Genomic DNA, 23,673 nt, shown 5'->3' with positions numbered 1-23,673 from the left:
TTCTGGTAGCCATGGTCATAAGCCTTTATGGAGAACAGGCTTTGAGTCAGGCATGTTTGTTCATTCTCTTTTGGCTGAAGTCTTTATGAGAAAGGTATTACTAACCACTTTCCTGATGAGGACACAGGCTTACAGTGCCAGGCAAGGTGTCCAACGGACTAAAGCTAGCAAATGCAGACAAGAGTCCACACATAAGGCCTGCCTGGCTGTAGAGTCTCCACATTCATATCAGAAGCATACCAAGCATCAATTAACTTCCTTCTGCACAGGCTTTCCTCCATTGTCTCCACATGACCCCCAGAACCATCCTTCCCCTTCTCTGTCCTATTCTGGAGGGGCTGACTTCTATAGATTATATCTCCTGGACTACCTTACCAACTAGCTTCTCTGTGGAGTTGGCTAGAGGCACGCACCAAAAGATTGGAGGGCAGCATATTTTATCTACACTCTGTCCTGATTCACGCCATGTCTTTGATAGTGGTCCTGTCCCTTCAAGACTAAAAAGCTCCTGCTAGCCAGACCCACTGCTAGTACAATCCCCAAATCTCCCTGGGCTTTAGTAACACTTTCCTTTCCTTGTCCCAGGACAGCAGTGGCTCCCTGCTGTAGCTAGTTTCTGAGGGCCATTATCCCTTATTCATTCCTGCAGCCCAGGCCAGGATTTCATAAGTAGATCTATTAATAAAGTCTCTTCATTGGAAACATCTGGGATCTATTCTGTTTCCTGCCATGATTTTGTCTGATACACTGTATTACAGATAGGACTTGATGTTCCAAGGGGAGATTCTACTCTTACTCCTCAGAAAATATCATCAGCAATAGATGAATCAAAACTATCCAATGGGTATAATTGGGGTTATCAGATTTACAGAAAGAATCTGAGAACTACAGGCTAAATGAACCTAGGATGAAGATATCATAGAACCTAGTATCTTGGCAAGCCAACTTCTAGCATTCCTAACAGAATCTTCTGCCAAAGACTTTCACATAGTAAACTGCATGGCGATTATGATGTGCTTCGGAAGGGTCCCAAATGAACAGGGTAAGAGCGGCTAATTGTGCTGAAGGTAGCCAACCCACCCATACTTCCCACCTCCCGTTTCAGCAATGAAACTCGGTCCCATGCTGTAAAGAAAGACTAGTCTTTTGCCAAAAGTTGACATCTGTCCTCTGCCTATAGAAAAATTAAAAGAATAATAAAAAATTAAGTGTGATTTGCTTACCTAAGTAACTTTGGATCACGAGTTTTTCAATCATTACGTGTTTGTGAAAACAAATAATAAACTCCTGGGGAAACATACCCGTGGTGGTCCAAAAGGTTTCTGGATTCCTAATGGTAATTTTAAAGGAATAAAAGGAATAAACAGACATAAAAATGTAATCATAATGTTCTAATGAATAAATATTAAAAAGTTACTGTCTTATTTTAGAATCCTTTTCTAACTTAGTTCTGCCTATAATCTCCCTAACTTTAGTACTTTAATTGACAGATATTCTCTTCTTATGCTGAAACTGAACTGATGTCACTCTCATCTAAAAGGCTCCAGCGTTCCCCTACTGACTATAAAGCCAGCCTCTTCAGTTCTATCGTTAAAGTATATTGCCTCCCATCACTACGTCACCCCATCACTGCTGCCACAGTCAGCTGCTTACCACTCTCCAACACATCATGCAGACACATGCTTCTATACCGAACCTAATGAGTTCTCTTGACCCCAAAGTCCTTCTTCATCTTGCAAAAGTTTATGGTCCCTTCTCCAACGCCAGCTGATGAGAATCATGTCCTCTGTGCTTTTCACTTGTCTCACAGCATCCGTTCCCACCCTAGACACGTATCTCTTGTGCTTTTATGACTCCTGTGGACCCAGGCACTTGCCTTTCGGTATTTTTAACAGGCTCTTATTTTTTAAAGATTTACTTATTTATTAAGTATACAGTGTTATGTCGGCATGTGTGCCTGCACACCAAAAGAGGGCATCAGATCTCATTATAGATAGTTGTGAGCCACCATGTGGTTGCTGGGAATTGAACTCAGGACCTTTAGAAGAACAACCAGTGCTCTTAACCTCTAAGGCATCTCTCCAGACCCAACCTTTCTTTATTTTTATGTTCTTAATAACTACTATAAGCCGGGCGGTGGTGGCGCACGCCTTTAATCCCAGCACTCGGGAGGCAGAGGCAGGCGGATCTCTGTGAGTTCGAGACTAGCCTGGGCTACAAGAGCTAGTTCCAGGACAGGCTCCAAAGCCACAGAGAAACCCTGTCTCGCAAAACCACAAAAAAAAAAAAAAACTACTATAGTAGGGGACCCATAGTATATTAACTATGTTTGCTGGGAAAAAAAACCATGAAGTTTAATTCAGGTCTCATATACACACACTTTATATATATAAATATATATATTACATATATATGTTAAAGACATTTGTATAGTCAATATGATATGTGAAATAGTCTATTGCAGGTGTTGGTGTAAAATGTCTGTCTTTGTGTTGCTTTCATTGGTTAATAAAAAAAACTGCTTTGGGCCTTTCATAGGGCAGAATTTAGGTAGTTGAGAAAAATTAAATGGAATGCTGGGAGGAAGAAGGCAGAGTCGGAGAGACACCATGAAGCTGTCAGAGTCAGACATGCTAAATTTTACCTGGTAAGCCATTGCCATGTGGCAATAAACAGATTAATAGAAATGGGTTAAATTAAGATGTAAGAATTAGCTAATAAGAAACTAGAGCTAATGGGTCAAGCAGTGATTTAATTAATACAGTTTCTATGTGGTTATTTTGGGGCTAAGCTAGCCAGGCGGCCAGGAAGAACAAGTGGGCCCTCCTCCTACAAGGTATGACATTGGCTAAAGGAATAATCATTTCTATTTTAACAATTTAAGCCTTTTCTTTCTTTTTTGGGAGTAAAAGTTAAATACAATAAAATTTAAGTGTAATGAGTTTTGATAAATGTATATTCTCATGTAACTAATTCACTAAGGTAACCAATACCCCCTGTGAGGATAGAGAACATTCCCATGACTTCAGAAATTCCCTCTTTCTTCCAGATAATTTCTACACTCCCTTAGTCAACAACTGCTTTGATTTCTATCATAGATCACGCAATGGTTTACGCAATAAACATTACTTTATTCATTCCTTTGCGGTTTCTTTTTCAGTGCTGGGGCGTGAACCGGAGACCTTGCATGTGCTAGGCAAGGGCTGTACTGCTGAGCTACATCCTTAGCTTGTTCTGTCCCTGCCTCCCCCCCTCCCCGGCCCAAGATGGAGTTGCTCTGTGTAGCCCTAGCTGCCTTGGAACTCGCTCTGTAGACCAGGCTGGCCTTGAACTCACAGGTATCTGTCTGCCTCTGCTTCTGAGTGCTGGGATAAAGGTGTGCACCACCACTGCCAGACGTCTGTACAGTTTTTTTGAAGCAAGGCTTCCCTAGGTTACTCAGGATGGCCTGAAACTTGCTACACATCTGAGGATGACCTTGAACTGTGCATCCTCCGGCTTCTGTCTCTCCACTTCCCAAGTGCTGGGCTTATGCGTGTGCACCACCACACTCAGTTTTATACCATTCGGGAACTAAACCCATGCTTCATGCATGCAGGCAAGCACTCTACCAAGTAAGCCACATCTCCAACTGCTAAGTGAAATTCACAAATCGTTACTTCCAATTAATATACAGCAATACAATTTATTTTAATAACCCCTTAATTTTTTTGCATCCACTGAGTTTACTTACTAGTCCTACTAATCTCTCCCCCTCCCTTTTATCTTTCGAGTCAGGAGGTTGAGACAGGGTTTAACTATGAAGCCCAGCTTGGTCTTATCTTCCTATCCCACCTTCTCAAGTGCTTGGATATAGGCTTTTGCCATCATGGCCAGGTTTTTTTTTTTTGCTTTGTAAATTTTATGAAGACAGCCACATAATGTGAGAACAGACAACTTTGCTGTGTTTCTCATCTCTCTCCCTTTTATGTCTGTTCCCATATTATTGTACTCACTAAGATCTCCAGAAGACAGAACCAGCAAGAACTTTTCCAATCTTAGAGGGAAAGTATTTTCAGTTTTACCATTGAGCTTAAAAGGTCTTATATGTCTTTATTAGACTGAGAGATCCTCTTCTCTTAGGGTTGAGAGCAGATACCAAGATGAACAATGGAGTTTGTCAAATGCTTTCTTAATATAAGATTTTTTTCTTTCTTTTTTAAAAATTCTATATACAGTGCTCTGTCTGCATGTATGCCTGCAGGCCAGAAAAGGGCACCAGATCTTACTACAGATGGTTGTGGGTCACCATGTGGTTGTTGGGAATTGAATTCAGGACCTTTGGAAGAACAGGTAGTGTTCTTAACCACAGAGCTGTCTCTCCAACCCCAGCTCTTTTAAATCTTGAGGCAGGGATCATACATATAGCCCAGGCTACCCCCAAACTCATTATGCAACCAAGATGAGCCTTGAACTTCTGATCCTGCCTTTACCTCCCCAATGCTGGGGTTATAGACATGTGCTCGTTCTACTAATATGTTCGAAATTTCACCTTGTATTCATGTGATATTATGAATGGATAAACTATACTTTTTGAATTCAGTTTTTTGGGTTTTCATCATTTTTTGTTTGTTTGTTTTTGTTTGGTTGAGACAGGGTCTTACTACAAAGATCAGGCTGGCCTCAGCCTGGAACTCATGATGATCCTGCCTCAGCCTCTCCAGTATGGGGATTACAAGAATGTGCTACTATGTCCAATTCAATTTAAAATATTTTATTAAAAATTTTCAATTTACTTTCAGAAAGAACAATGGTCTTCAATATTCTTTCTTGCGATGCTCTTCCTGATTTTAATAACAGAAAAAATGCTAGCATAATACTTTTTTTTTTTTGGTTTTTCGAGACAGGGTTTCTCTGTGGTTTTGGAGCCTGTCCTGGAACTAGCTCTTATAGACCAGGCTGGTCTCGAACTCACAGAGATCCGCCTGCCTATGCATCCTGAGTGCTGGGATTAAAGGCGTGTGCCACCACCGCCCGGCGCTAGCATAATACTTGATGGAAAATCTCCCCTTCCCATCTGTTGAGGTTTGATTTCAGGCAGCCTAAAACATGGTAGGCAAGTACTCTATCACTGAGCTATTCTCCAGCTTTATTATTATAAGGGTTTGTAAAACATTGGTATTTCTTATTTGAGTGTTTGATAGTTTCTGTAATGGGTAGGAGTTTGTTCTAGTTTTCTACTTCACCTTGTATCATTTAATTTTTAAGTTTTATTTTATTGTATGGGTGTTTTCCTGTCTGTATATCTGTGCACCATGTATCGAGTGAGGTCAGAAGAGGGCATTGGATTGCCTGGAATGGAGTTACAAACTCCTGTGAGTTGTCACATGGGTGCTGGCAACTGAACCAGGATCCTCTGCAAGAACAGCCAGTGCTCTTAACTGCTGAGCCATCTCTCCAGCCCAACCCCGTTTCATTTTTACAGTTTAATTTATTAGCTTGATTTTGTTATTTATGGCTATTTTTTGGCTATTTTTTTCAGACTTTGTATGAATATGGTTTCTTTCTTTTTAGTACCGAATGTTTATGCTTTCTGTATTTGTTTGCTTGTTGAAACAGTCTCGTTATGTAGCTTTGCTGGCCCTGAATTTAGGAGTCTCCTGCCTCACCTCCTAAGCACTAGAATTACAGATTAGAGCTGGAGATCATGCTCATGGCTTCACGTATGAGCTACCTGCAATCTACTGAGAGACATCCACAGCCATGTTATATTTACTTCCATTTTCTTTGGGTCTAATTTGTTTCTTTTTCTAGATTCCCAAGTTGAAATTTTATATTGGTTTTATTTTTTTCACTTTTTCAGACAGGGCCTCCATATGTAGCCCGGAGGTCTTCTGGGTACTAAGACTGCAGGGGTGAGCTAGCACTCCCAGCTGAGAGCATTCTCTTCATGACTTCAGTCTTCTGAGATCCACAAGACTTATTTTCAGTACACTTCAGGGAAATTCAATGTGCGCTTGTTTCATATCCCAGCGATGACAGTATTTCAAGTCAATTAATCAAGATAACTGAGAGCATTGTTGAGATCATCTGAATCTTTATTGACTCATATTGTTCTAGCTTTATTGAGAGACAAATGTTAAACTATCCAACTGCAGAGTTCATTCATCTTCCATACATATATTAGACACATGTAGAATTGTAACTTCCTAAGTAATTGATCCTCTTACAGTATAAAATACCCCTTTATTCCTAGAAATCTTGTCTTGTTTTCTACTTTATTAAGAATGTAGCTAATCCTTTTTCAAATATACAGTTTGCGGGGAAGATAATTTTTTTATTTACTCACTTTCAACCTATTCACATTTTAAATTTTTGATTATAGTTTCGTGTGTGTGTGTGTGTGTGTGTGTGTATGTATGTATGTATGTACACACACACACTTTCTGAAGCCAGTTTTCCTTCACCGTCTTGGTCTCAAGGACTGAACTCAAGTTACTATGCCTGGTGGCAAATGCCTTTATTTGATGAGCCATCTCACTGACCTCTATGCAGGGGTTTCTGTTTTAAAGAATGTTAGCATTTAATTAATCTCCTTATGTGGCTTCAAGCCATCAGGACACAGAAACTCCCAAAACCCTTAATCTCCTCAGCTCTTCTTCTCAAGCATTTGGCTTTTATGATGACAGGTTGCTAAGGGAACGTTCTCTTCCACAGAACAATGTGGTATCAGGATCATACTACATCAGTAATTGGGGTAGCTCTGGTCTTGTTTTTGGCAGCAGACTGCTCACTGATCAATGTCCACAGTTTATCCAGGTTGACAGAGCAGAAGCTCTGGTCCTTTTTTTTTTTTGGTTTTTCGAGACAGGGTTTCTCTGTAGCTTTGGAGCCTGTCCTGGAACTAGCTCTTGTAGGCCAGGTTGGCCTCGAACTCACAGAGATCCACCTGCTTCTGCCTCCCAAGTGCTGGGACCAAAGGCGTGTACCACCGCTCAGCTTAGAATGTTTTTTTAATCACTAAGTGATTATCTAGCTCTCAAAAATACTCAGAAAAATATAGTTATCCAAATATTTTTTTTATTTCTAGTACATTTCATATAGTTTTTTTTTCTGGTATTATACCTCTTCAAAATTCCTTTAATACTTTCTGTCACGCAGGTTTACCTGTAACGAATAAATATCTTTGGAAGTATGTTTAGCAAGAGAAAGAATTCTGGGTTGACAGCTTTTTATGTCTGTTTCCATCTCTTTTTCAGCATCTGTCAGACCCTACACTGCTGATGCGCTCTTTCTGGTAAACAAGCTTGTCATCAGGCTTGAGCAGCAAGTGTCTTTACCTACAGAGTCCTCTCACTACCCCTAAGCTGTGCAGCAAGTGTCTTTACATACAGAGTCCTCTCACTAGCCCTAAGCTGTGCAGCAAGTGTCTTTACATACAGAGTCCTCTCACTAGCCCTAAGCTGTGCAGCAAGTGTCTTTACATACAGAGTCCTCTCACTAGTCCTAAGCTGGTGTTTTTATGTAAAATTAGAAAAGCAGAAATAGTGTCCATCTACTTTAAAATGCATAAATACTATGTCCTCTATCAACATAATTGAATATTGTTTGACAGTAAAAGTTAAATAGTAGTGTGTATTACTAGATAGAGGAACCTAAAATCACGTAAGTGAGAGAAGCACAGTCCCTGTGCTAAACAAAGTGCTAATATAAGAAAATCTTGGCAAGTTCAACGACAATCCTATTCACGTCAGGAAGTCCAGGTCAGTCAACTCCACACTTAAACTTTGTCATAAAAACACAAAAGGGCTGGAGGGTGGCTCAGAGGTTAAGAGTACTGGCTGTTCCTGCAAAGGACCTGAATTTGATTTCCAGTACTTACATGGTCGTTCACAACTATCTGTAACTCTAGTGCTAGGGGATCTGACACCCTTTTCTGGCTTCTGTGGGCACCAGGTACACAGAGTGTACAGGCAAAACACCCATAACCATAAATTAAAAAAACAAACAAGTCACAAAACCCAAAACAAATCAACAACAGATCTCATGTGAGACAGGCATAGTGATGCACATGTGTAACTCTTAGCATCTGGAAAGCTAAAGCAGGAAGATTGCTATGGGTTTGAGGCCAGCCTGGAATACACAATAAATTGTTTCAGCTAGGAACATCCTATTTAAAAAAAAAAACTCTAACCACAATATGTATGAATCCATTAATATGATTCAACTATAATATTCAACTGTACTATGCAAAAAGGACCATCTCTTTCTCAGCGTGTGGGGGTGGATGGATATATATTGGGAACTGAACACAGATTACATGGTTCCAGTGATCAACCATTATAGTCCTGGCTTTTCTTTTTAATCTGAGACAATATCTTGCTAAATTGCCCACGCTGGCCTCCAACTTCATTGAAGCACCCCTGTCTCAGCCCTCCAAAGGCTGAGACATCTTACATCCAGCTTTGTTGTTTTTCTGTGGAGTTTCTTTTCTCCTTTTTCACTAATATATTAAGAAAAGAGGGCAAAGGCAGGATCAAGAAGAAATAAGCACATTTGTTTTAACCCTTCTTTCTAGTCAAGTGTAATCCCAGGATTGGGGGAGTAGAAGCACAAAGATCAGGAACTCAGGGTTATCTTTAGCTACACAGTGTGTTGAATGCCAGTCTAATTACAAGAGACTCTATCTCAAAAAAAAAAAAAAACAAAAAAAAAACCCAACAACAACAACAAAAAAAAACAGGACAGACAAACAAACAATAACAAAAAACAGTACAGCTAGCTTTTAAGGAAAGTTGAAGTATTCACCCAGGGCATAAAATAATCCTCACTGAGCCGGGCGGTGGTGGCGCACGCCTTTAATCCCAGCACTTGGGAGGCAGAGGCAGGCGGATCTCTGTGAGTTCGAGACCAGCCTGGTCTACAAGAGCTAGTTCCAGGACAGGCTCTAAAACCACAGAGAAACCCTGTCTCGAAAAACCAAATAAATAAATAAATAGATAAATAAATAAAAATTAAAGATAATCCTCACTGTAGGGATACATTTACAGCATCACTTTCTCCAAATAACTGTAGCTATTTCCATTTAGATAAAACAATCTGAGCAGAAAATCATTTTTAGTATCTACTATATAAAGCATGTTTCTGTTTTCTAGAACTACATAAGATTAAAAATCTCTGGGGCTGGAGAAATGGCTGATTCCTTAGAGAACTAGGTTCAATTCCTGGCACTCGCACGGCAGCTCATGACTGCCCTATAACTCAAATTTCAGGGGAACTGACGTCCGCTTCTAGCCTCCATGGCACTTGACATGCACATGATACACATGCATACATGCAGGCAAACATACACATATTTTTTAAAGACTTTAAAGGAGGGGGGAATAAATGGCTGATAAACTGATCTTGTCTTAGAAAAATTATCTATCTCTAATTAAAGTGAGGGGTGTTTCTGGAAAGAGCTCTATTCATACACTGTAAAGATTTGTCACTCATATTGGTTTAATAAAACACTGACTGGCCAGTAGCCAGGCAGGAAATATAGGCGGGGCAACCAGACTAAGAGAATTCTGGGAAGAAAGAGGAAAGGCAGAGAGACAGAGTCACCAGCCAGATGCACAGAAAGCAAGAGGAGAATGTCTCACGGAGAAAAGGTATCAAGCCACATTGCTAAACATAGACAAAATTTATGGGTTAATTTAAGTTGTAAGAGCTAGTTAATAATAAATCTGAGCTAATAGGCCGAACAGTTTATAATTAATATAAAGCCTCTGTGTGTTTCTTTGGAACTGAACAGCTGCAGGACCAGGCAGGACAGAAACTTCCATCTATACCTCTATTCTGAATGAACAACTTAAGACAAATTTCTGCAGTTCTGTGTATACATGTACACTAATTTTTCTATACCACATCAGATTCATCCAAATCACTATTATTTGGCTTTCACAGGAAATAAAAAACAAAGGAAAACTCTGCTTGGCCCATTAGCTCTAGTTTCCCATTGGTTAATTCTTACATCTTAATTTAACCCATTTCTATTAATCTGTGGCTTACCCGCAAGATTCTAACCAGTGTCTGTCTCAGACAGAAGATACATGACATCTCTCACTCTGCCCTTCTTCCCAGCATTTAGTTCTGTCTTCTCCACCTACCTAAGTTCTGCCCTATCAGGTACAAAGCAGTTTCTTTATTCATTAACCAATGAATAAACCAATAAACAGAAGAACCTCCTATACGATTAATGCCTCACTGAGTATGGTACCAAGCCACGTGGCTAAACATAGATAAGAATTATGGGTTAATTTAAGTTGTAAGAGCTAGTTACTAATAAGCCTGAGCCAATAGACCAAACAGTTTATAATTAATATAAGCCTCTGTGTGTTTCTTTGGGACTGAATTACTACAGAACCAGGTGGGACACAAACTTCTGTCTACTCACATATATAAATGTATACACACATACACATATGTGACTGCAAATTTGTATAGGGTTTTACAATTTGAGAAGTGCTAAACTTATAAAAACCATTTTTTTTTTTTTGGTTTTTTGAGACAGGGTTTCTCTGTGGCTTTGGAGCCTGTCCTGGAACTAGCTCTGTAGACCAGGCTGGTCTCGAATTCACAGAGATCCGCCTGCCTCTGCCTCCCGAGTGCTGGGATTAAAGGCGTGCGCCACCACCGCCCGGCTGAGTGACAATTCTTTACAATGTACAAGAGCATTATCTCACAGCATATGTGTGCATGTATATAAACTACATTCTCAAGCTTTCTAACATTAGTCAACCTTAACAAATATTTGTTGTTCTAAATCAACAAACTAGTCAACATGCAATTCAAGACTCAGTAGCATCAAAGATAAGCTGAATACAGGTTAATTTCCAAGAATTCACTGCTGAGAGAGGACACTAACATTACAGATAAACAATCACCAAAAAAATCAAATCACATAATTCCATAATAGGGACTTAAACCAAATGCTACTGGAGCCTAGCAAAGACATGAAGTAACCTCACCTGAGGGAAAAGGTGCTAGAAAGGAGCAGCAACTGACCTTGGAGAAAGATCTTATCTTGTCCAAGCACAATATATTATGGAGACTTATAAAAGTTCCATCTTACAACTGGATCTGCTTCAATAATTAAAACCAGTGTTTAATGTGTATACCTGTCTTACTATAAGTCTAAAATAAAAATAATCTAAAAGATCCTTTCAGCTTTAAAATAATATAATTTCACCAGTCAAATTGTGGTTAAGTATACACACTGAGAGGATTTAGGAGAGTAATAAGCCAGAACTATTTAAAAGAGATGTTCTCAGACTAGTGAGATGGCTCAACAATTAAGTGCTGGGTCTTCTGGCTATTCTCCCAGAAGACCCAGCACCCACAAAGTAGCTCACAGTGATCTGTGAGTCTAGTCAAGGGGATCTGACATGCTCTTCTGGCCTCTCCGGGCACATTGCACACATCCAATCCACAGACATACGTGCAGGCAAAGCACCCACATATAAGGTAAAATTTTAAAATAAGTAAATAAAAGGGGTGTGTTTTCTATTAGTCATTTTTTCTTGGTGTTAAAGTTATGAGGATACCACTTATCTCTGCCAGAATAAGCTTCAGTCCTAGCCAAAAGAAACCTGGAATGAAGCACACAATGCAGGATGCTTCGGAATACTTGTGTACACTGTAAAGATGTGCCTCTGCCTAAGGCGGCTTCTGATTGGTTTAATAAAGAGCTAAACAGTCAATAGTTAGGCAGGAGAGAATAGGTGAGACTTCTGGGCACACAGAGAGAAACTGGAAGGAAAAACCAAGGCAGAGGCTTGCAGATTCACCAGAGAGACACAGAGAGGAAACAGGAGAATGCAGAAAGGTATGCACATGGCAGAATGTAGATTAATATAAACATTAATTTAAGTTTTAAGAACTAGTTGGGGAGCCGGGCGGTGGTGGCGCACGCCTTTAATCCCAGCACTCGGGAGGCAGAGGCAGGCGGATCTCTGGGAGTTCGAGACCAGCCTGGTCTACAAGAGCTAGTTCCAGGACAGGCTCCAAAGCCACAGAGAAACCCTGTCTCGAAAAAAAAAAAAAAAAAAAAAAAACCAAAAAAAAAAAAAGAACTAGTTGGGGAAAAGCCTAAGCTAAGGCCAGGCTTTCATAATTAATATTAAGCCTCTAAGTTGTTATTTGTGGCTGGAGGGCCAAGAAAGTCTGACTACAGCAGGAAAGGCAAGAAGTGTGGCATTTAGCTCAGCAAAGATGCTGTTTAGACCAGTAAGCAAACAGACTGTATATAGGGAGTAACAATGTTTATATAGTTCTATTTCCAAGTAAATTTGGAATTAAACCAAAGCCAGATATTAAAATTTATTCTTCCATAGAATGAAGTTGCTGTCTTGGTAAACCACTCTTAATATCTATTTATGGACTAAGAAATAGCTCAGCAGTTAAGAGCACTGACTGCTCTTGCTGAAGATCTGGGTTTAGTTGCTGGCACCAACATAGCAGCTCACACTAACTTACACCTGTAACTCCAGTTCCGGGGATCCGACACTCTCTTCTCTCACTAAGCATTGCACACACGTTGTACATAGGCATACATAAAAGCAAAACATCAGTATGCCTCAAATAAAAATGAATAAAATTTAATGCACACATACACACCTATTTGCAAACTACGAATGGTAGAACAACTCTAATCCTGGACTTTGGGGTTAAGACAGGAGGATTTTGAGTTTGGGACAAATCTAGTTATACAGTAAGACCCTGTCTTAGAAAACCCAAAGCACAAATAAATAGAAAAAAAAGCTGAGGGAAGAGCATAATGGTAGAATACTTGTCTACTCTGGGATGGTGGTAGAGTACTTGTCTACTCTGGGAGGGATGGTAGAGTACCTGTCTACTCTGGGAGGGGTGGTAGAGTACCTGTCTACTCTGGGAGGGATGGTAGAGTACCTGTCTACTCTGGGACGGATGGTAGAGTACTTGTCTACTCTGGGAGGGATGGTGGTAGAGTATCTGTCTACTCTGGGAGGGATGGTAGAGTACCTGTCTACTCTGGGAGGGATGGTAGAGTACTTGTCTACTCTGGGAGGGATGGTAGAGTACCTGTCTACTCTGGGAGGGATGGTAGAGTACTTGTCTACTCTGGGAGGGCCTGGGTCTAATTTCCAGAATTGAAAGAGAATAAACTGAAAAATTAATTGAACCTGTCTGCCCAAAGAGGTCAGTCTAAGAATTATTGAGGTTAAAAACCTTAAATACTCACCGTTGAATTAGTTCAAAGAATGACTCCACAAACAGACACTATGAAGTCATCTAGCTCACTAAATGATTATTAAACTTCTTAACAGTGCCAGTTGTTATAAAATAGACCCAGTACTCGAGGGGCTTCCTGATCTAACCACAGCCTGGAAGCAGGACAGAAGGAAGAGCCCCTCTTACCCATCGATGATATTCTCAGGTGGGTGCTTCTCATCACTTGAGGTAGCCAGAATCACTTCAGTCCCTTCAGTGCTCGAACAGAGATCAACCTTCCTCATCTCAAAGTGTTTAACCTGAAAATTTGATAAAAATACAGCAATAAAAAAGCAAACTCTTGACTCTCAACACAAGAGAAAGCAAGGCTGTAGCCTGGCACACAGTTTAACAACCAAGCTATTGGAAATGTGGGAGGAACTGCACGTGTTTGCGCTGCAAACTCTTGCCTTCTCCCGGGATGACCTATAGAACGTGATCCCCACTTTTATACTCCACAAAATGTCTTTGACTGCTTTTAACTGACATCATTATTCTGCTTCTAAAATTAAAACCCTCAGTTATTATATAGAGATAGTTAACAACCTATGGTGACATAAATAATGGGTGATTTTTTTACTGTAGTTATCTAGCTGTATTTATGACATTTTAAAATTTAGAGGATAAATACAGGTATTTTGTGAGTATTTGTACCCTTACCAATCCAAGTATCAAACAATATTTACTTTGGGATTTTTGTTTTTGAAACTGGGTCACTCTGTAGTCCAGGCTGGCCTAGAACTTACAGTAATCTTCCCGCCTCAGCCTCCCAAGTGCTAGGATTATAGATGTGCTTCATCATGATTGGTTTATGGCTTGGGTTTTGTTTTTGATACAAGAGTTGCCTACCCAACTGTAACATGCACAAAAAAGGGACCGAATCATAAGGATATATTCAACAAAGCTTTGCAAAGCAAACACATCAGGGTAAGGAAGTATTAGAGCTTGTGAGAAGTCTTCCTCACCCCTTCCTGATTCTACCTTTCCCTCCTCCCTACAAAGAATAATGGTGCTGTTTCTAACACAGTGAATTAATTCTGTTTAAATTTCATGTAAGTGGAATCTTAGTCCAGGCTTGCGGTGCCTGGCTTCTTTCCCTCGTTATGTTTATGAAGTTTATCAATGTCACATGCGGCACTGTTGAGTACAGTTAGGTACAGCTGCAGCACAGCCCCGGTACAGGTCACCTGAGATGAGATCAAAGAAACAAGCCCTTGTGAAGTTTCACCGGAAACTGGTACTCACTGAAAAGCAAAGGAAGGTTTCTTTGGTTTGGGGTACAGGAGAGACAAACCCAATGAAGGAGAAGTTACACTTACTACTTAGTTATTTGAAACCAGAAGTAAACTGAATATTTAAAATTGCCACGTGGTCTAACCCAGCAGAATTTGTCTCTTCCCCAGCTCCCAAAGGAAAAGTGTGAAAGATGTCAACTCTCCCAAGGGAGACTACCTATTTACTCCACCTTCTGCTGAGATACTGCATCAAGTAAGATTAGAAGCAGCTCAATAGATGAATGTAGCACAAAATTCTAATTGTCCTTAATAATAAAAACTCAGAGTCAGATACAAGTGGGTGAAACTTAAGGGTTCAGAGAAGCAAAGCAGCCAGCCACTAGAAAGTTCTTACTTCTACCAATGCTCAGAATAAAAGGGCGAGTTCCCGTCTCCATGAATCTTCAGACTGAATGCTATCTCTATGAAACCTCAGACTGCATCTTTGAGCTCCCGTCTCCTTCCGCCTTATATTCCTTTCTCCACCCAGCCATATCACTCCTGTCTCCACCTCCCTAGTGCTAGGATTAAAGGCACAGTGATCCAAAGTTCTGGAATCACCTTTGTGTGAGCTCTGTTTCTCTTTGAGACTGGATCAATCTAGTGTAGCCTAGGGTGACCTTGAAACTCAGAGACCTGTCTACCTCTGCCTCCTGAGTGCTGGGAGGTCTCTATGGCTAACTAGTGGCTTAGCTCTGCACTCTGATCTTCAGGCCAGCTTTACTTGTTAGATTACAAACAAAATATCATTACAATGACTCAAGTGCTGGAGTTACCCATGTGCTAATTTACATTAGAATATACAAAAATAACTATATATAAATCTGTTAATTTAGAAAAAACACGGACAAAATGGATGAACAGAAAGTGAGTTTTACAAGACACATGAAAACTCAAAAGAAACAACACAGAAATTCAGGAATTGAAAAATACAGTTATCTAAAGCTTTAAAAATTTAAAAAAAAAATGCTAGCTAGGCTTAACATCAGATAGAATTTAGCATTAAGCAAAGATCAGTGAGACTGGCAAGATGGCTCAGTCAGTAAAGGCGCTTCCAGCCACACTGATGTAGCTTTAATCCCAGAACACACAGTGGAAGGAGAATCAGCTCTGCAAGTTGTCCTGACTTCCACGTGTGAATCATGGCATACACCCGCACACCAATACACAATAAATAAATAGAAAAAAATAAAGATCAGTGAACATAAATATGGGCTGAAGGTACAATGTAATGGCAAAGTACTTGCCTAACATAAAAAAGAGAGATACTTAGCAGTTAAAGCACTTGCTGCTTTTCCAGAGGATCCAAGTTTAGTTTCCAGCACCCACATGGCTTAGAGCTATCTCTACCTCCATCTCAGGGGATCTGACACTCTTTTCTGGTCTCCACAAGCACTCACACACATACGGCATACACACAGAAACACAGACATAAATAAAAATAAATCTTAAAAAAACCACACAAGTGAAGGGAGCTGGAGAGATGGATCAGTGGTTACCAGCACTTGTTGCTCTTGTAAAGGATTCAGGTTTAGTTCCCAGCCTAACTACCATCTGAACTCGGGTTCCAAACGGTCTGATGCCTTCTTCTGGCCTCTGAGGGCACTAAATGTATGTGGTGTACAGACATATATGCAAGCAAAACACCCATTCGCATAAAATAAAAATAAAATAACTTAAAAAAAACAAGTGAACAGAGCATCAGAATTATAAAATAAAATCAAACTAGTCTGAAATATGCACAATTGGAATTGGTATCTTAGAAGAATAAAGAATAATATAAGAAAAAATTATGAAGAAAATATGGCTAAAATTTTCATCAAATCTAAAATATAAACTCACAACTCTGAAATTCTGAACTTCTTTTTTAAAATATTTATTTATTTATTATGTATACAATATTGTGTCAGTGTGTATGTCTGCAGGTCAGAAGAGGGCACCAGACCTCATTACAGATGGTTGTGAGCCACCATGTGGTTGCCGGGAATTGAACTCAGGACCTTTGGAAGAGCAGGCAATGAATGCTCTTAACCGCTGAGCCATCTCTCCAGCCCTGAAATTCTGAACTTTAAGTTGAACAAACACATAGAAGATTCTACTTAGTCACATTAGTCAATAGCTGAAAAAACAAAAACAGTCAGAGCAAAAACCACAACACCACACCTCAGGAAACACCGACACCTCCAGAGGTGGGCTCTACAAATGGAGGCATTGTTAGACCAATCAAGACCAATCATCACGGTAAATGGTTCTAGGCTATCTACATCTGTGAAAAAGAATAAAACACACGAGAGATGATAAATACACTGTTAACAGAATAGCTTAAAAACTTCTCAAAATGACTACTGACCTGGGCTGCAAGTGTGACTTAGTAATAGAGTACCTGCCTTATATACAAAAGGCCCGGGCCGATATCCCCAGCATCAAAACAAGAACAATAGAAAAAACCCAAGTCTACTGAATGACCTAAAGGTAATAGCAACTGAAAGTAAGGATGATGCAGAAGCAGCTAATACAAGCCTGGTGGTGGCATATGCATATAATTCAAATACTCAGGAGGTGGAGGTAGGAAGGTCAGAAGCTCAAGTTTATCCTCAAGCTGAACACCAAGCTGGGCTATACAAAACATTTCCCAAAAATAAAAAATAAAACAAATCAAGAAGAAGGTAACGAAATTGTACTTACAGATCATGTTAGTAAAGTTCTTAACACTGAATATGAGTAATACAATATTAATTCAAAATAGACTAGGGGGCTAAGGATGCAGCTCAGTGGTGGAGTACTGGCCTCACATGCACAACGTCTTGGGTTAGATCTCAGCACTGAAAAACCAGAGACAGACAGACACACTAGAATGTTAAGAATGCATGTCATAATCCTAGGATTATATAGTAACTAATAATGATAAAACCAACAAATAAAGAAAGAAGGCTTCTCTGGTTTAGATGCTGGAAGTTTGGTCTCTAGTCTCTACTATAAATATATTGTATGGCGGTGGGACCTTTAAGAGATGAAATCTACTGGGAGGTGAACAGGTCACAATAGGTCTCCTGGAGGGATTATTAATGCTAGCCTCAGAGAGTAGATTGGGTTTTATAGAAGTGGATTCATTTCTGTGAACAAGGCCTGGTCCCTCCCTGCTCTCCTTTTCCTCCTCTCCTCTTGCCTTGTGATCTCCCCCCACCCCTACATGCTATGAGGTCATCCCCCAAGCCAAGCAGATGTTAGCAAGTTCTCTGCCCTCTAGAATGGTGTGTTAAATAAACTTATTTTCTTTACAAATTACCCAGCTTCAAGTAATTTATTATAGAAATACAAAACAGGCTAAGAAAAAAGCCAACAGAGCAGATAAAAATACAATACCAGAAAAATACTTGACTATACTGAAAGAGGGCCAGAACACAGAGCTAAACAAAACACATTATTTCCCCACTTATCATTAGTATATTAAACATTAGATTAGGCTGAATTTAAAAATCAATCAAATAAGGCTGGAGAGATGGCTCAGCGGTTAAGAGCATTGCCTGCTCTTCCAAAGGTCCTGAGTTCAATTCCCAGCAACCACATGGTGGCTCACAACCATCTGTAAAAATCAATCAAATAATATTTTCAAAAGACATCTCTAATTTAATAAAGACACAGACTGAAAGCAAATGATAGAATATGGTATGCTTTGTTTTTATTCTTTCTTTCTTCTTAGACAGAGTCTTTTTAAGCAGTCTGAGCTGGCTTTAAACTTGCTATGTAGTACACACTGACCTTGCATGTTTGATCTTCCTGATTTATATGACAGGTATGCATTTTAATATTTAGCAAGGTTAAGTCTATTTAATATTTAAAATTTGTTTGGTACTATACTTTGAACCTTAATAGAAACAATTCCATTAAATGTATAGATTAAATTGGAGAGAATTAGCATGGTTCTATGAATAAGTGTCACGGAGCTAGGATATATATGCATTTACTTAGGACTTTTTAAGTCCTTAAAAAATTACAGTTTTATTAACATTTCTCTACCTCATCTTAGATTTTTTTAACTGTTGGTCACTATAGTTTCTACTGCTACTGTAAAGGGGATCTTTATAAAAACAACACTAGACAGGTGGTGGTATCGCACGCCTTTAATCCCAGCACTTGGGAGACAGAGGCAGGTGGATCTCTGTGAATTTGAGGTCAGCCTGGTCTATAGAGAGAGTTTCAGGACAGCCAGGGCTATTACACAGAGAAACTCTGTCTCATAAATACTCAAAATTCCTTATTCTTAGCCAAACAAAGGGTATTTACCACATTTTAGCACTAAATGCCGCATTCACTGATGTTTTATTAGATTATTGTAAGAATTTTTTACTAGTTTGTTAAGCTTTTCTTTTAAATATGAATAAGCATTGCACTCTGTCAAATACATATTATTAAAATGGTGTTTTAAAAATGGTTTTTTTTTAAAAACCTATTTATGCATTTTTTTTAGGTATGAGTACTCTGTTTGCATGTATGCCTGTATGTCAAAAGAGAACATCAGATCCCATTACAGATAGTTGTGAGCCACGATGGGGTTGCTGGGAACTGAACTGAACTCAGGACTTCTGGAAGAACAGCCAGACCTCCGTATGGCTTTTCTTTTCTTTATCTCTTTTATTTAGTGGGGGATGTTTCAAGACAGGGTTTCTCTGTATATCTCTGGTTGTCCTGGAACTCACTCTGTAGACCAGGCTGGCCTCGAACTCACAGAGATCCGCTTGACTCTGCCTCCCAAGTGCTGGGATTAAAGGCGTGCGGTACCACCGCCTGGCCCATATGGTTTTTCTTAAGGGATTAATGTGATAAATTAAGTAAAATGCTTCTAATGCTAAGTATTCTCAGGTCCCGTCCCCTGACCCAAAGTCTACATGTCCAAGAAGTATTATGTTTATCCAAAGACTTGTTACTTTCATATTTTAAACTTTTTTCCATTTAATCAGTTTTATAGCCCTAGGATTAAGATGATATTTCAAAGGAAATAAGGAGCTGAAAGCTCTTTCTCTAGCTATTGGAACAATTTTATACAAAGTAGGGGTTATTAGAGGATGGAGAAGCAGTTTAGTGGGAATATACTTGCCTAACATATTGTCTAGGTTTGGTAACACACATACATACACACACACAAACAGGGGAGGGCAGTATTTGATCCATACCTGGGTAAGCGTTTGTTGAGCCTGTTTTTGTTGTTGCCATTTGTTTGATAGAGACAAGTTCTCACTATGCTTGCAATGCTGGCCTCAAATCTGTGATTCTCTGGCTGCAGCCTGCCTACTGCTAGAATCACAGGTGTGTGCCTGTGTAACATCCAGAGCAGCTCTAGAGCAGTCTTTCCACTATTATCACAGGTGCGTGCCTGTGTAACATCCAGAGCAGCTCTAGAGCAGTCTTTCCACTATTATCACAGGTGTGTGCCTGTGTAACATCCAGAGCAGCTCTAGAGCAGTCTTTCCACTATTATCACACGTGTGTGCCTGTGTAACATCCAGAGCAGCTCTAGAGCAGTCTTTTCACTCTTTCAAACTTTGATAGTTCAGCAACTTTTTATTATTTCAAATTTGATAGTTCTACTCAGGATTTTTACAACTTCTTGAATTAATTTTTATATTTTAAATATGTTTAAATAATTTTATTTATTATTAATGAGTGTGCACACATGACGTTTATGTGGGTGTGAGATCTATGGTGCCTGTGAAAGTCAGGACAACTTTAAGACATTCTCTCCTTCTACCTTTATGTGAGTTGTGGGGTATTGAATGCAGATGGCCCAGGCTTATGTACCAAGCACTTTCCCAGCTGAGCCATCTTGTAGGCATTATATTAATTACTGATAACTTTTAATTCATTTATTTTCAGTTTTTAGATTAGTATAAAGTTCACTTTCTATTCTAGCTTATAAACCAGTATTAATAGTGCTGACAGCCGTGGTTAAACTGTGAAAGTCATGTTCTAACACTTCTGTGTGCATTTTTCTTGACCAAACTTACCATGACCTTCAAACTATTGATACCAGAGAACTAGTACTGGATTAATATTGCTAATCCTTACTATAAAGAGGAGAGAAATGGAGAATTCCTACATATATGTTGATGGACCTAGATATAAATTACAAACAAAATTCTTAATTTATTAAGAACTGAAAATGTAGACACAAGTAAAATTGCATGCAATAATAACAATAACTAGCAAGTTACATCAAAGTAGTTTTCTTTTATTTCTTAGAGTTCCTATCAATTAGGAACATTTTTGTTCTGAAAATTTTTAATAGATACTTTCAAGATACACTTTGGACCAGGAAAATATGGGCTGAATGACAGTACTTTCAACAATTATTTATAACTCTTTGAAAAGCTATACTCGGAGAATAATTATTAGTAAAACAAAATAAACGTGTGGAAGATTTATATTATTATCCTATTTCACACTTCCTAAATTTAAAATTTATCTTTTACAGTGCTAGGAATTGAACCCAGCTACAGAGGAAGATCCTAAGGCCCCCCACCATGGGATTAAGTAAAGATATTTTAGATAACATCTTTGTTAATTAAGGATATAAAAAGCATGTTTATCAACCCTGCAAACAGCCCAAAGCTGAGATGTCACCTTATATGCTGAATGACAGAACTGACCCTCAGAAAGAAACGGGGGAAGGACAGAGGTGTAGTTCAGTTGTACAGCAGGTGCTCGGCATGTTCATGACCCTGGGTTCCATGAGGAGGGGAGAACGAGCCAGACAACGTTTCATTGGCACAAGGTCACACTCATCCATTTACATGTCTGTGGCTGCCTTTGTACGGCGGAAATGAGTAGTTGTCAGACTATAAAGCCTAAAATACAGTTTGACCCTTTGGACCCTTGATCTAGCTGTATTAAAATTTAACTGGTTTGGTCCACAGCAAAATCAACACAAGACAACACTGTTCCAAAGGTTAAATTTTAAAATGCTATTTTAGATTATACTAAAAGTTAGGCTGGGGGTGTAGCTCAATGGGAAAGTGCCTGCCTGGCAAGCATGAGACCCCAAGTTTGATTTTCAGCACCCCAACAAAACAAAACACAATTAAGAAGTTAAAGAGGCACTATATTCCATCAAATTCTTTGACCACCAACAAGCAAGGGGCCCACGTGTACTAAGTACCAAGGCACTATACCAGCAAAGATTAATAAATCTGTAACTGACATTTGGTTCTTGTCAAACTGATAATAGACACACAAACAGTAGCTGGGTGCTACCAGTGTGATTCACATCTAGACTACTGTGTCCAGTTCTAGCTAGAGCCTTTTAAGGGCATTATGAAGTTCTATACTGTTTGGGGGAGAGAAAATGTTCAGAGAATGTCCCCCCACAAAAACAAATAAATGTAATAAAAAGGTAAAGGAACAAATGTCTTAAAAAGTTACAGTGCCCCGGGCAGGCATCTACCAAAGATGCACGTCCTCTGCCAGAGATGACACATTTGTGATGTGCTTTCTAATCCTACTTTTGCTAGATGAATTGACACGAATGTCTCAAAACAGGTAAATGCAGTATGTATATTTCACTTGGATAAAAATGGGTAAGGGGGAATCAGCACATTTAAGAAAGGGATGATGTCACCTATACTGGGAAGGTGAAGGCTGGAGGATTGGAAGTGAGTATAAGGTGGTCCTGGGTTATAAGAGAGCTGTTCTCAAATAAATAAATAAGAGTTAACATTTGGGGAAGTGTTCTCACATTGATGTATATAGTAGATGAATGGGATACAGTGTGTACTCTTCAAGGGTTTTCTTGTCTTACCTCATTCTTAAATGATCTAAGACGTCTATGGAAAGAGCAAACAAGTGCTCTATCACATAATGTATTCCGTACCTCCTAAAACAATCAGTATCTGTTCTGTTAGACGAGGAAGAAATGGGTAGAGATTGGGTTTCCACTAAGCTTTTGTTGCAATTAATAAGAAAGAGGTACACAACCCTAAGTTAGCCCATGAAGCCAATTAGTAGACATGTTTCCATAGCTTCAAGATGCAGACATGTTTGAGGACATGCTTGATCTAAGGAAGCATGAATTCTTTAGGGAACTCTCTATTTGTATAGGGTAGGCGCTAGGGTATCGTCTTTCTGTATTCTACAATCAGGGACGCCGGGTGTCTTATCCTTCACCAGGGCCATCTGTTTACTTCTCTTGTACACAGCGTGACCATTTCTGGTACTTCTTTCAGAAAGCCTCTGGGCCAAGCCCTGAGTTGATCTTGTTGGCCAGCGCCCTTAGCTCTGGTGCTCTTAAATCGGCACACCCCACATCCTTTCCTATACCACCCACTAGTAACTCTTGTGTAAATTTTAAAAACGGACATCCTCTGTCCCCCAGGGTGGCGGCCCAGACACAGTCCTCTCACCTCCTCCGCAAGCCCCAGTCCCAAAGGATTTAAAATAGCCTAAATGCACCCATATAGACTTTAAATATAATTTGTAACAGTTTGAGTTTGGACGATGCTGATGATGTCTTACATTTAGGTATATTAACTGTGATTAGTAACTTTTCTTCCTTTTGAGGGGTCAAAGTATCATTTCAGGTCACTAAAAGGTTCTTGGGGAGGAGCCTAGGTCTCCAGGACAGAAAGGGGCCAGGCCCTCTCCTAGCAACGTCGCCGCACCTCCCGCGGTCGCCTGCCGCGCATCCCCTCACAACCCCTCCATTCTCGTCTGCATCCCTCCGCCCGCGCCCGCCACGCCACCAGACTCCCACCTCTGCCGTGCCCGCCCAACGCGCAGCGCAGACCCGCACGCCTGGGCCTCGGGTAGCTCCGCGAAGGGACCGTCAGCTCGCGATGCCCGCCCGCCGCACAGCGCCCGGCCCCACCCCGCCCCCGCCTCGGCGGAGTTCCCAGGCGCGAGCCCGGCGCAGCCCCGCCCTGCCCCGCCCCCTCCCGGCACTGGACCCGCCCAGATGCGCCACCTCGCCGGCGCGCCTTTCCTCAGGACAACCCTTACCCGGCTCCGCGACGCCTCGGGGCCCCGCAGAAGTCTCAGGGGACACGCCCCCGCGCGGGCACGCACGCGCGCCGTCCAGCCCCGCCCCTTCCACCCTTTCCTCGCTACTACCCAGCTCGCTCGGAGCCTCTGTCCCACC

At 40.3% G+C, this 23,673-nt stretch overlaps 1 protein-coding gene across 3 annotated transcripts in view; it reads right to left on the bottom strand.

Moving 5' to 3' along the window:
• The window catches only part of Ift25 (intraflagellar transport 25), a 28,491-nt gene extending 4,864 nt beyond the window's left edge, over positions 1-23,627 (bottom strand). Inside the window, exons 1-3 of one of the 3 annotated variants that reach the window (XM_075946149.1) lie at positions 23,535-23,627; positions 13,420-13,532; positions 1,224-1,330 (exon numbers count right to left, since the gene is read on the bottom strand). In XM_075946149.1, the coding sequence (XP_075802264.1) occupies positions 1,224-1,330; positions 13,420-13,517 (205 nt within the window). In that variant the 5' untranslated portion in view covers positions 13,518-13,532; positions 23,535-23,627. Of the gene's footprint in view, positions 1-1,223; positions 1,331-13,419; positions 13,533-22,338; positions 22,431-23,289; positions 23,409-23,534 lie in introns of those variants that run through there. The other 2 variants (XM_075946148.1, XM_075946151.1) reach the window with 2 other exon arrangements.
• Between the last annotated feature and the right edge of the window lie 46 nt (positions 23,628-23,673).

Source organism: Microtus pennsylvanicus, chromosome 13 (assembly GCF_037038515.1).
Source record: "Microtus pennsylvanicus isolate mMicPen1 chromosome 13, mMicPen1.hap1, whole genome shotgun sequence".
NCBI lineage: Eukaryota > Metazoa > Chordata > Mammalia > Rodentia > Cricetidae > Microtus > Microtus pennsylvanicus.
Note: the sequence above shows the minus strand (reverse complement) of the source record. Positions and strands in the feature narration are given on the sequence as shown.